Source organism: Gastrolobium bilobum, unplaced genomic scaffold (genome assembly GCF_033153095.1).
Source record: "Gastrolobium bilobum isolate Gb01-03AN ecotype WA unplaced genomic scaffold, APGP_CSIRO_Gbil_v1 utg8480, whole genome shotgun sequence".
Classification (NCBI taxonomy): domain Eukaryota; kingdom Viridiplantae; phylum Streptophyta; class Magnoliopsida; order Fabales; family Fabaceae; genus Gastrolobium; species Gastrolobium bilobum.
In genome coordinates, this window is record NW_026899605.1 from 426,305 (window position 1) to 441,418 (window position 15,114).

At 32.0% G+C, this 15,114-nt stretch overlaps 1 protein-coding gene across 1 annotated transcript; it reads left to right on the forward strand.

Annotated features, from left to right (window-relative positions):
• The first annotated feature begins 1,850 nt into the window (after positions 1-1,850).
• On the forward strand, positions 1,851-13,430 carry LOC133291926 (syntaxin-32-like). Its single transcript, XM_061490285.1, is given in 9 exon segments — positions 1,851-1,859; positions 5,686-5,758; positions 5,850-5,904; positions 6,254-6,256; positions 10,219-10,411; positions 10,499-10,630; positions 10,633-10,676; positions 12,183-12,371; positions 13,151-13,430. Coding segments are annotated over 9 exon segments (858 nt in total). The 3' UTR covers positions 13,311-13,430.
• Positions 13,431-15,114: the final 1,684 nt, after the last annotated feature.

A 15,114-nucleotide genomic window follows, 5' to 3' on the forward strand; every position in this document is an offset into this window, starting at 1 on the left:
AAAAATGATACTTATCCATAATGTGTAAAAATAAAAAAAATAAAAAAAATACTTATATCCAGTATGTGTTATCACGCTATTTAATACATTTGATTATTTTTACCAAAAAAAAAAAAAAACATTTGATTATGTTATCGATTACAGTATTATAAGATTCAGTTATTATGCAATGACTTTTTATGACTATTTTTTTTGGTAATGCACTTTTTATGACTATTTAAAGGATTCATTAATTGTATTAATTTTATTTTTCTGTCGAACAGGACCACATCGTATCATCTAACTACAACAATAGAAACATATCTTATTAATCAATAACGATAAATAATTTAAATCTTATATGTTAAATTCACTAAATAATATGTCGACACATTATGTGTAATTTTTTTATACCAACAATGTATCAAAATCAAATTATATAAATAGGAATAAAAAATTATTTTAGTTCATGTAATCATAAATAACCATATTCCGTTATATTTAGAGGGTCAATTTGAATTGCACTTGTGAATGTCGCAAATATATAAAGCCAGCATTTTATTTTATTTTTGGTAAAAAAAAGCTAGCATTTTATTTATAATTAGTTTTGAAAATGATGTATGTTATTATTCATTTAATAACAAGTGATGTAAATTGCACTAAATGTTAGAGATATTTAGACGTAAGTGGTGAAATTTTATATTAATTAAATATTGACCAAATAAAAACCATATAAGATTCTTGATTGAGATGTGATCACAATTTACTTATCCTGAATTGATGTTTGAACAAAGTATTTCTTGCAAACAGGGGTGTTAACAGGCCGAGCCGAGCCGAGCTTTGATCTTAACCGGTCAAGCCTGTATTTAAACGTGTCCGACTGACCTTAGCATGTTACCTGTTACGAATATATAATATTGGCCTGTGGCCTGATTTATTTACAAAAAAAAAAAAAAGCCTATGTGAAGCCTGTCTTAGCCTGTTAGCATGTTAAAGAATAAAAATAAGAGAGCATAGTTCCACAAAAAATCAATTTCCAGATAGAAACCTTAGCTTCCAATTTGAAGCAATAATTTACAAAGTCTACAATAAATAAAAAAATTAAAGTGAGAGAAGGTAGATAATAGGTTATATTATCTTAGCCCATTATAAAAAAAGTGCCAACAAAAATAAAAATAAAATAAAAATAAATTGACACAAACGAACAGTTGCACATTCAAACGAATGAGTTTTTGTGGGTTTGTTTCTGTGAAGGAGGATGAAAGATAACATAGAACAGCACTAGTAATTTCATAAATATACATAAATTCAATATATATCCAAATATCATAATATAGAATAAAATCATTCAAAAAGTCTGTTAAACCAATAAAATGGGGTGAAATAAATTGATGAGAGAGAGTTATTACAAGTAGTGTAAAAAGTATAAATAAATATTTATATACTAGACTAGCCTGGGAGGCTCTAAGGCCGAGCTTCTAAATTAGAGCCTGAGGCCTTTTTATTAAATGAACTTTTATACAAGTTCAAGCCTGGTTCCAACACGAACTTTTATTAAATGAGCTCAGGTCTTTATGAGCTGAGCCAAAGGTCCCTGGCTCGTTTACCACCCCGACTTGCAAATAATTTTCAGCTGCCCGTACCATTCTAACTTGAAATCATTGTCTGTGTATCGCATTTTTATTTTATTGAATAATTACATTATTTATTTTTTTACTAACAACTTTTGTTCAACATTAATTCACGGTTGCGAAGCTTCTTCACTCTTTTAAATATTCCTCGAGGCTTACTTAACATGAACTGTGTGGGATATACGCTATATTATATTTAAGATTCATTTTTTGTAATGAATAATTATCAACTTGTTTACGATGGCTAAAGTATATACTAACCTCTATAATTTTTTTAGAGAAATAAAAAGCATGATTGTTAGATCTACATCCTTTGATTTTCACATCAGAGGAAAGCCAACAAAATGGTGCAAACATGATCTCTCATGTTGATGCTATCATAGATTAAGCATAATGTGTCTTTGCGGCATTTGCATCATTGTTTCACACTGAGAAACTTTATTTATTTTTTAAAAAAACTATCGATTAAATGAGACCAATTAAATAAATAAATGATGCAATATTTCTAAAAAGTGATGAGGCATATTGTAATGCTAAAGCGGATCCTTAATGACCAAGAGCTTAGGAATTCAAATTCATTACCAACTATATTCTTAGTCTATTTTTATCTTTTTCGTTATTATTTTTAGAGGTAGGTTATATTTACAACTTTTTTTTATAACCTCTTACAACCATATCTTAACACCGTTGATTTTCCTCAATCAACGGTTATGATTTTCGCAAATTAAACTCATTAATTAATTATTAATTCACAATAAATGATAACCGTTAATTGGCGAAAATCAACGGGGTTAAGATATGGTTATAAGAGGTTGAAAAAAAAAGGTTATAAGTATAACTTTCCTCTTATTTTTATAAGAGAAAAATTTAAAAATTCCGCTATAGTTTTCTTATAATCACTTATCTTTTATGGTTATTTTTTATTTTTTATTTTCTTATAGTTTTTTACATTCATTTCACCTTCTAACTCTGTTAAAAATTAAATTAGACGATCCATTTTACTCTTATAAAAAGAATCATTGTAAATATTAGAATTTTGTACCGTAATATTATATTTTTTCATTCCACTGTGATTATTTTCTAAAATTTATATCAAAATATCAAAAAAAAAAATCACCCAGCAATGTTGAGAGAGAAATTACAATAAAAACTACAAGTTAGCAATTAATTTCAATCTTGCAACAAGATAATATTCATAACATTGTTAGCAAGAATGAATGCTTAACTTAGAACAATTATTTTTCTTATTACAAATTTATATATCTTTAGTAAAATTGGCTTGACTTGAGTTTGATGAATGTATTAGTATCTTAAATTTAATAAATAAAATTATAGATTATTTAAGTAATCAATTCATATGAAAATATATTTTTATTAAGGGTTCAGAAATTAAAAAAAAAAAATATAAGCTAGAGATAGGTAATAGAGAAAATAAAAAAAATGTTGAAAAACATATTAATATATTAAAGAGTAGATTGGTCTACTAATATAAGCTATATTTTTATTAAAGTTATGAGCAAATACGCAAATGATAAATGGATTGAGTGTGAATAAAACAAGAAAATCTAAAAAAATTCAAATAAGGAAGAGCTAATTCAGTTTAAATGAAAAAGGTTCAATTTAAGTTAAATTTGACATATTATAATGGAGTTAAAAGTTTGAATATGTAATAAATGTTTGATTATTTGCCTTAGTATTATAATAAAAGTTGGATTAAAAAAAAGAAGCATTACATTATCTTTTTACAGAGATAAAATGAAGGTGGATTGGACGGAAAAAATAATAAAAGATAAAAAAAAAGTAATTATAATAAAAAACTTAGGGAAATATTTTAACTTTTCCCTTTTCATAATTACATTTTAGGCGCTTATAACGTGATCATGATTTCTTTAGCTAACTACGTACCCGACATGGTTATTCAAGTTACTTAAAAGAACCATATGGAATCTCTCGTGTTTTTATAGTGTTGATTCTAACTAAAATTTTTTTTAATCAAAATAATTAACCCAACAAAAACTATTTGTTTGTGCAAGGTTTTTAAAATGACTGTCGGACACATATTTTTTCCAATAATTATTTTAAAAATCTCTTTTAAGAATTTTTTTTATTTATAAATTATTTTAAATATGAAACAATCTAAATTCTAAACACACTACATATAGATACAAAAGAAAATTACTATTTATTTATTTATTATTATACGGTATTAATTATAACTCCAAATAGTAGAAACTAGAAACCCATAAACCTAAAGTAAATATACAGACAATATATTATTTTTTATAACACTTTTTATTATTAAACAAAATCTCATGTTACTTTTGTTGAATTTTTTTTTATACTTATTTTTATTGAATTTAAGTTATTTAACAAAAGTCATGTGAAATTTTATTTAATAATATAAGAATTAAAAAGAATATGTTATACTAATCTTATTATATAGAATCTTAAACTCACCATTAGGAACTTTGCTGACGTGTCGCTCGGTCATTTATTCTCAGCTTTGTGTTCACACTTGAAAGAATTTGATATGTTTTTTCTTTTAGAAATTTTTAAAATTCGAAATTTCAAATTGGTGGATGGGAAGAATAATTCAAAATATATAGTAGAAGACACATGTATTAATGATCCACTACTTTCTGCATGAGTAGGTGGAAAAATATTAATATTTCATTACTTTTTGCATTAGTAGGTAAAAAAATATTCAAATTCAAAATTTAAACTTAAAGGTGAAAAAAGAGTTCATCATAAATATCGCACTACTTTATTATATTTTTTATTTAGTTATTGTTCGTATATTATTGTAAGGGATCCTCACAAGGAAAAGAAATGATATCACTTCATATTCATTGTCATGTCACGTCACATCACATACCAGTAAGGTTAAAACAATAACTAATCTCATATACAATCAGTACTTTTATATCTATGTATAAAATAATATTATCTCAAAAAAATTATATACCTTATAAGAAAAATAAAAACTAAATTAATAAGAGACGTATAATTAAAGAATTGTCTATATATATATATATTAGTTATTAATGTATTTTTTGTGATTTCAATATGTATTTAAGGTAATTGATATAAAATGTTGTATTATTTACTAATTAGTTTAAAATGGTACTCAATCTTATTTAAAATTTGAAAATATTTTTATAAAAAATAAAATAACTAAAAATAAGTAAAAAATGAAAAATTTAAAGAAAATAAATAGAAGTAAATAATTGATAAAAAATAATAAAAATAAAATATATTATTTTAAATGTGAAAATACTTGTGGTAAATAGATATAAATAAAGTATATTCAAATATTATTTCACTTTCAAATATGAGATAAGACTTTATAAGCATTCTAATAAGATAATATTAGTTTTTATTTAAGATAAACTAATTTTTTTAAAAAATTTATAATCAAACCAGAATGCGTTCTCTTCCATATGATTTAAATGTTATTATATACATGTAACATTTTTAAAAAATAACCTGATTGAGTGAGCATGTTACATTTAAAAGCACTTAAAAAAAGCATTTTAACTTATATTTACTACTCTTTTTTTCTTATTATCAAATCTTAACCATTAATTTCTGTTAATATAATTGTTATAATTTATTGAGAATTAATAATTAATTAACAAGCGTGACCTGATAAATTATAATCGTTATATTGAGAAAAATCAACGATTAAGATTTGATAACAAAGGGTAGCAAGAAAAAAAATGTTACAAAATCTATTAGAGTTTGTTTACAGAGCAAATATTTGAAATTTGTTATAAAATTAGGAGAAGAGATGATCGGGTAGAAAATGTTATTCTCATTCAGCTCATACATAAATAGGGATTTCTTTTTACGAAATAGACAAGCTAATTTCTTTTTTTACCATGCATCGCACGAGTCATACACTAATATATATATATATATAGGAAAATAGTGACACGTTCTTTCTTTTAGAGATTAATCAACGACGATCGAAGACAAATTTTTTAATCTTTTTCTTTCGTGCATCGCACGGATAATGCACTAGTAGTCTAATAGTATTCGTGAAACTATAAATTATGTTGTTAAAAGTTAAAAGTTCAATAAGAGGGCTTCCAAGATTGGCTATGGGATTCACCAAACGTCTCAGAAGCTCGCTAAGCTCGCGAAGTGTAAGCAATTCAATTCAATTCTATTCATATAATACGCTATTCATTATGTCGGTGATTGTGTCTTATTAATTCATTTTGTTTTGATTCGCAGTGGCTAAAAGGACTTCGGTTTTTGACGACCCCACCATGAAAATCCAAGAGCTTACGTGTGTTTGTTGGAATAGAAGATTCTATATGTTGTTATGATTTGCTGTGATATGTTGCAACCTGTAGTTTGTTAGGATATGTATAACTGAGTCCTATTGTAATTAGGTGTAGTTACTTATCTTTAGGAAGTTGTTTTACTATTTGGTAACAGACTGTTTGGTAACAGCCTATTCTATTTAAGATACATTGATGTACAGTTTTAAATCAATGGAAATACTATCAATTGATACCATTTATCATGGTATCAGAGCGATCCCTTGTTAAAAAAAAAAACTTCCGCAACGTGTAGACTCTGAAAACAGTGAGCAGGAGATAGCTTTTGTTGAAGATGGCCAATGAAAACAGCAGCAGGTTGAAGCCATCAGACCCTGGATCACCATTCTATATGACTGGATCAGATAGCCCAGGGATTCTTTTAACAACCGTTATGCTGAGAGGAGAAGCCAACTACGAGAATTGGGAAAAGTCTGTTGAACGTCCTCCATGCATTCACTGCGGGAAAACTAATCATGAAGCCTCTCGATGCTGGCAAGCATTTGGCTATCCTGGACGTGGTGGTAGCAGAGGACGAGGACCTGGACGAGGACGTGGACGTTTCGGTGGTGATAGGAGCAGTAACCCACAAGGAGGATTCCATGCAAAGCCATTTGGTGCACACGCAGCTCAAACGGAGGAACCACTAGAGCAAGCAAATGCATTCGCCGTTCTGACACCTGACGTGGTGACACAATTGTTATCATTGGTTGACAACCCGCAACGCTCAAAGGACAAATTAAATCGTAAAGATTCCCATTGTCACTGGCTTATAGATAGTGGTGCATCACGCCACATGACAGGGGTATTGGAATTGCTGGAGAATGTTACAGATGTTGAACCTTTGGCAATCGGTTTACCCAATGGAGCTATTACTTATGTTGTGCAACAAGGATCTGTTTCGTTTACTCCTTCTTTTTCATTATCCAATGTCTTATTTGTGCCAAATTTAAAGTGTAACTTGATATCTGCATCTCAGTTGGTACGACAACATAATGTTGATGTGGTATTCACTAATAATAGTTGTGTTTTGCAGGACCGCAAGCTGAGGACGGAGATTGGATTGGGTGATCACAGGGATGGTGTGTATGTGTTTCGACCAAGCCAAGCAGCAGCTTTAACAGTTCGCTCCAGTGATACGCAAGAACTTTGGCACAAGCGGTTGGGCCATGCATCATCCGAAGCACTTTCTCTGATTCCTTTTTCTAGTAGCATTCGATTTGGCAATGTAAACAATAAGGCATGCGATATTTGTTATCGTGCCAAACAAAATCGATCCTCGTTTCCCATTAGTGATCGAAAGAGTAATAAAATTTTTGATCTTCTTCATTGTGATACATGGGGTCCTTACCGCACTTCCTCTTTCTCTGGTGCTTATTATTTTTTAACGATAGTCGATGACTTCAGTCGTGCTGTTTGGGCTTGTTTGATGGGTGACAAAAGTGAAACTTTTGGTGTGTTACGAAAATTTCTTTTAATGGTGCAAAATCAGTTTAATACAACAGTTAAGAGTATTAGATCAGATAATGGAACTGAATTTACTTCCAACAAGATGATTGAATTATTCACTGCCAATGGTATATTTCATCAGAAATCCTGTGTTCATACGCCGCAACAGAACGGTCGGGTAGAACGGAAGCATAGGCATATTCTAAATGTGTCTCGTGCTCTTTTGTTTCAAGCAAACTTGCCAATCAAATTCTGGGGAGAGAGTGTGATGACAGCAGCTCATATTATTAATAGAACTCCCACAAAGCTTCTCAATGGCAAAACTCCTTATGAGCTTTTGCATGGATCTGTTGCTGATTACAATCACTTAAGGATATTTGGCTGCCTATGTTATGCGGTGACACAACCAAAACCTACAAACAAATTTAGTCCACGGTCTAGGCGGTGTATGTTTGTTGGTTATCCTCATGGGCAGAAAGGTTGGAGAGTGTATGATCTTAATACTAAGGAATTCTTTGTGTCACGAGATGTCAGTTTCCACGAAGATGAGTTTCCTTTTGTTGTTATAAGTGTGCCTACACCTAGCCCATCATTACCTACATTTATACCAATAGATTCTAATGATTCTGCCAATCCAGTATCTCAATCAACTTCAAATGATTGTGAGGCAGAAGTGCAGTTGGAAGATAGGGGGAGTGTCCATCAGTCTGAAAGGGAGCCGAATGAAGATTCTACATCAAATGCTGATCAAGTGCAAAGGAGTGAGGATCCAGCTCCTGCTCTCGTACAAAGGAATGAAGATTCAGCTCACGAACTTGTGCAAAGAAGTGCAGAATCAGCTCAAAACGATTTTCTTCGTCCAGCACGCACACGAAGGCCTCCGTCCTATTTGAGTAACTACAAATGTAATCTGATTGAGGCACATACATACACTCCCAGTCTCACCTCTTCTAGCTCCACCTCAGGTATACGGTATCCAATTGCCAACTATGTGAATACTAACAATTTTTCTTCAAAACATCGAGTTTTTGTTGCTGCTATTGATGCAGGTAGTGAACCTCGGTCATTTAAAGAAGCAATGACCAATGATGTTTGGCGTAAGGCTATGGCTCAGGAGATACATGCACTAGAAGAAAATAATATGTGGACTATCACTGATTTACCTGCAGGCAAACATGCCCTTCCATGTAAATGGGTATATAAAATTAAATATCATTCCAATGGTAGCATCGAGCGCTACAAAGCAAGGTTGGTAATTGCAGGTAATCATCAAGTTCCAGGAGAAGATTTCCATGAAACTTACGCTCCTGTAGCAAAAATGGTGAGTGTTAGAACTCTACTCTCGGTTGCAGCTGCAAAAGGTTGGTACTTGCACCAAATGGATGTTCATAATGCGTTTCTTAATGGAGAACTGGACGAAGAAGTGTATATGCGCATACCGGCAGGCTTTAATCAAGGATAAGGAAGAAAAATGTGTCGTTTGCAAAGGTCGTTATATGGCTTACGACAATCTCCCAGGAATTGGTTTGCAAAGTTGAGTTCCTCACTTATTAAATACGGTTTTGTTCAATCCGAAGCAGATCACACTTTGTTCACTTTGAAGCGTGGTTCTACCTTCTTGACCATACTAGTCTATGTTGATGATTTGGTGTTGGCAGGCAATGATTCCCAAACATGTCAAGAGGTTAAGATTTATCTTAACAAGTGTTTTAAAATTAAAGATTTGGGTCACTTGAAATATTTTTTGGGCATCGAGGTTGCCCGTAGCAATGAGGGTATCTTCTTGTGCCAACGAAAATATGCATTAGATATCCTCAAAGAAACAGGTTTGTTGGATTGTAAACCGGTTCAGTTTCCAATTGAACAGAATCATCGCTTAGCTCTGGCAGATGGACCTGACTATGATGATCCAGGTCGCTATAGAAGAATTGTCGGCAAGCTAGTGTACCTTACGATCACTCGTCCTGATTTGAGTTATGTAGTGCACACTCTTTCACAGTTCATGCAAGCTCCAAAGGAAGCACATTATGAGGCTGCCATTCGGGTACTAAGATACATCAAAATGAATCCTGGCCAAGGTATCCTCCTTTCTTCCAAAAGTGATCTCAAAATTCATGCTTTCTGTGATTCAGATTGGGCCAGCTGCCCTTTAACTCGCCGGTCAGTTTCTGGGTTCTTCATTATGCTTGGAACCTCACCTGTTTCTTGGAAAACAAAGAAGCAACTCACTGTCTCACGCTCCTCAGCAGAGGCTGAGTACCGCTCCATGGCTGCCGCGACAGCAGAATTGATATGGTTGAAGTCTTTTCTTGCTTCACTTGATGTTATCCATGATGATCCTATGAAATTATGTTGTGATAATCAAGCCGCTATACATATCGCGGCAAATCCTGTGTTCCATGAGCGAACTAAACACATTGAAATTGATTGCCATTTTGTCCGGGAAAGGTTGGTTTCTAAGACGATTCGAACTACTTTTGTTCGTTCTCATTTGCAACTCGCAGACATTTTCACCAAAGCACTTGGTCGTGTTCCATTTCTTGCCGTTCTTTCCAAGTTAGGCATTTCATGTCTTCATGCTCCAACTTGAGGGGGAGTGTTGGAATAGAAGATTCTATATGTTGTTATGATTTGCTGTGATATGTTGTAACCTGTAGTTTGTTAGGATATGTATAACTGAGTCCTATTGTAATTAGGTGTAGTTACTTATCTTTAGGAAGTTGTTTTACTATTTGGTAACAGACTGTTTGGTAACAGCCTATTCTATTTAAGATACATTGATGTACAGTTTTAAATCAATGGAAATACTATCAATTGATACCATTTATCAGTGTTATTAAGCAAGATATTACTGCTCTAAACTCTACTGTTGTGGATCTTCAGTTACTTTGCAACTCTACAAATGAGAGTGGGAACGCTTCTACAGACACAACTAGCCATTCAACCACGGATGTGGATGACCTAAAGACCCGATTAATGAACACCACCAAAGAGTTTAAAGATGTTCTCACCATGCGAACCGAGGTATTGTATTGTATTTTATTGGTGTGCTTTGCATATTTTCTGCAGTCATTGCCGACATTGATGTTATACTTCCGTTTTTTTATGAAGAACTTGAAGGTACACGACAATAGAAGACAATTGTTTTCGTCCTCTGCCTCTAAGGAATCTGCAAATCCCTTCGTCCGTCAACATCCTTTGGCAACAAAGTCGGCTGCTGCTACATCTAATGCCCCTGCACCACCCCATGGGCTAGTGGGTCTCCATCTTCATCTCAGTTGTTTCCTAAGTACGTTATTTTTTTTGTTTTTCTTTCTTTCTTTCTTTTTTTGTTAGTTGTAGGCTTGTATTTAAGCATGTGTTTGTTGTTTTCTTGCTAATTTTTCTGTAATGCTGGTAAACTATGGTACAAGGCATGATTTGTGGATCTTTTCCTATTTAATAATGAAATTATGCTCCAATATTTTGAGGTTATTTCAATTTGGGTTGAATTATATACCTTAAACTATGATTTCATACAATTTTATTTTTTCTTGGCTTTAAATCTGTAGGAAGGATGCGGATGGAGAGAGTCAACAGTTGCTGCAACAACAGGTAGTTCCATTGCAAGACAGTTACATGCAAAGCAGAGCTGAGGCTCTTCAGAATGTTGAGTCCACTATTCATATATTAGTTATTAATGTATTTTTTGTAATTTTAATATGTATTTAAGGTAATTGATATAAAATGTTGTAATTATTTACTAATTAGTTTAAAATGGTACTCAATCTTATTTAAAAAATGAAAATATTTTTATAAAAAATCAAATAACTAAAAAATAAGTAAAAAAATGAAAAATTTAAAGAAAATAAATAGAAGTGAATAATTGATAAAAAATAATAAAAATAAAATATATTATTTTAAATGTGAAAATACTTGTGGTAAATGGATATAAATAAAGTATATTCAAATATTATTTCACTTTCAAATATGAGATAAGACTTGATAAGCATTCTAATAAGATAATATTAGTTTTTATTTAAGATAAACGAATTTTTTTAAAAAATTTATAATCAAACCAGAATGCATTCTCTTCCATATGATTTAAATGTTATTATATACACGTAACATTTTAAAAAAAATAACCTGATTTAAATCCAAACTAAAAATTCAATTCTACAAATGAGAGTGAGAACGCTTCTACGGACACAACTAGCCATTCAACCACGGTTGTGGATGACCTAAAGACCCGACCACGAAAGAGTTTAAAGATGTTCTCACCATGCGAACCGAGGTATTGTATTGTATTTTATTGGTGTGCTTTACATATTTTGTGCAGTCATTGCCGACACTGATGTTATACTTCCATTTTTTTATGAAGAACTTGAAAGTACACGACAATAAAAGACAATTGTTTTCGTCCTCTACCTCTAAGGAATCTGCAAATCCCTTGCTCCGTCAACGTCCTTTGGCAACAAAGTCGGCTGCTGCTACTTCTAATGCCCCTGCACCACCCCCGTGGGCTAGTCGGTATCCATCTTCATCTCAGTTGTTTCCTAAGTACGTTATTTTTATTTCTTTCTTTCTTTCTTCTTTTGTTAGTTGTAGGCTTGTATTTAAGCATGTGTTTGTTGTTTTTTTGCTAATTTTTCTGTAATGCTGGTAAACTATGGTACAAGGCATGATTTGTGTATCCTTTCCTATTTAATAATGAAATTATGCTCCAATATTTTAAGGTTATTTCAATTTGGGTTGAATTATACCTCAAACTATGATTTCATACAATTTTATTTTTTCTTGGCCTTTAAATCCGTAGGAAGGATCTGGATGGAGAGAGTCAACCGTTGCTGCAACAACAGCAACAGCAGGTAGTTCCATTGCAAGACAGTTACATGCAAAGCAGAGCTGAGGCTCTTAGGAATGTTGAGTCCACTATTCATGAGCTAAGCAACATCTTTAATCAGCTAGCAACACTTGTTTCCCAACAAGGAGAGATTGCCATCAGGTTTTTATATGTCTCACTTTTGTGCCATATAGATCATCCATATATATGACTCAGCTCAGCAACAATACGAATGGGATGTATGTTACTAATTGACACAAGCTTACTTGATTCATTAGTAATTCTGATGCCAAATGAGCCTATGCCAGTTATATTGACTGTGAGATAAATTAGGGCCTTGACTTTAATAAGCTTGTAGCAAAAAATCACTTTGGTTTTTGGTTGTCTGTGGGAAATGATTTGTTTGTTTACTGTATATTGACTATGATTTAGTGGTGCTTGTGGATGCCATAATGTTTGAATTGCTTGTTTTGCTGCTTAGTAAGCTTAGAGATTGGCTTGCATAAGAACTTAGCTCCTATAAAGGACTGGCCAAACTCTATGAAGTACATTGTATATGGATAAGATTGCTCATATCATATGTTGGAGAAGATTGGGTTTTTTTTCTGTTTGTTGCGACTGTAAGGTTGTGGACGCCATGCTGTTAACTTGCTTTTTTTGCTGTTTACTGAGTGGAGAAATGAATTGCGCAAGAATTTAGCCTCCTCTAAAGTGTACGGTGAACTTAGAGATTAAGGTGTAAGTGGGTAGCCTTTGATGAAAAAATGAATAGTTTGTCATGGTAACCTTATGAACAGTTACTGCAATAGTTTAAAACTACGTGAATGATTGCATACGCATACTTTGATTGCTGATAAGGCGAATTGATTTTTGCTTGAATTTTTTTTCCATATTGGCCAATTGAGACATTGGTGGATTTGATACAGGTCCTTAATTTGCAGGATTGATGAAAACATGGGTGATACATTGGCAAAGGTAGAGGGGGCACAAGGGGCTTTGTTGAAGTATCTGAACAGCATATCTTCTAATAGGTGGCTGATGATCAAGATTTTCTTTGTATTAATATTTTTCCTTATGGTTTTCTTATTTTTTGTGGCTTAGTCATTCGAGTAACAGAGATCGAGGACACAAATGACGGCCTTGTTACCGGTGATAAGCCCTCTGTAGTTCATTAATATTTATTTCTCCAAGTATATATTCGTCCCAGTAGAGTTTAGCTTAGCACCAAGTTTGTCAAATTGTATACTTATGTATTGATCCATATAACGAGGTTAAGAACTGTGCATTGCGTGTCCATTTATCTTTTCGTGATTATTATACAGTGGAGGCTTTCTGTAATATGTATTATGCATGGATTTGGATCGTCAGAAAATATCATATTATTGGTTCACAATCACTCATTTAAAAATTATACACTTTTTTTTTTCTTATCTTAAAAATGATTAAATAATATGATCATATAACCACTTTTTCACGTAAGAGGATCCATTCCAATTATGCACATAGACAATGTTGGAAACTTGGAATTTAGAAGCAAAGAAAATGAGCTGATTACGGGAAAAATATAGTAAAGGAAAATAATATCTTATCGTTTTGCAATATTACTCGTGTTAGAAATTTATTTTATGGGCAATATTAATTAATTAGTTTTGTATTTAAAATTAATCGGGTTAATGAATATTTCAATATTATTATTGTAACTAGCTCATTGTGATCATATTGAATTGGGCTTCTGGCATCTGTTGTTATTGGGCCTAGTTGGGCAGCAGTGTAGGCTTTAGTGTGACCCTGGTTTTCCATGATGGGTGGACTCAGTGGACACAGACTCTTCTCTGGGTTATTAGCTAGGTCCCCTCTTTAGCCTATATATATTGGAGTTAAGCTCCATAAGCCATCATGCTCCCATCGCTGAGGCTGCCTTTATCGAAATAGGTGATAGAGAGGAAGATCTGGCATTTAGTCCCTTCAATCTTTCGGCTTTGTGACGATCCAATAAGGTACACATAATCCCAACTTTGATATCATATTGTTTAGGTATTTTATAATTATATACATGATTCAGGGTTAAAATGTATCTAACAACTCGTTGTAATGTTTGCCGGAGCCAGGCTGTAAATTTAGCCCGGACCAAAAAAAATTACATATTAAATTCTCAAAATGTTTATCGTAATTACATATATTTATTAGAAAAAAAATTTACTATGAATTCTAGCATACAGATCTAAATGATTTACTAAATAATCTCACATAACATTAAAAATTCAAATGAACAATTGCCAATGATTATATATCAAAGCAAACATAAAAGCACTAACCTTTCCGGTAAGAATTTCAAAAATAAGAATTGCATTTTCCTCCCACATCATAATAAGTAATGAACCAAGTATTGTCCTAAGGATATGAAAACACACAAATATAATAATTATAGGTATAATAACATTTAATAAATAATTTAAAATATAATAAAAAATTGCATACCTAAAAGTGTAAGCGGCGCTCTTTTAAATTAACGAAATCTTCCAGGATCGAATCTGTAGTAAAAGTTTCAGCAATATCTCTTTCAACATACACAACCAAATTTTAACTCTTTGAGCAATTATAAGGAGGAGCACCATTATGTACGTAAAAAAGAATTTTGGCTATCCGAAATTCCTTCTTAGCATATTAAGTACCCTAAACACTTCAGTAACATCAATAAAATGCTTCCTTTTCACATACCTGAATCATTAAAATTAAACAATAATTAACTCACTAGAAAACATAACAAGTTCATATTAAAAAGTACAAATAAGCTAAACCAAGAGTTTATATAATTCCATCTCCATGTAACTTGGGTGATGAATTGCAAATAAAAATATCTGCCATGTGCCCATTGTCCACTAATAGATGATTTAATTGTCCCAAA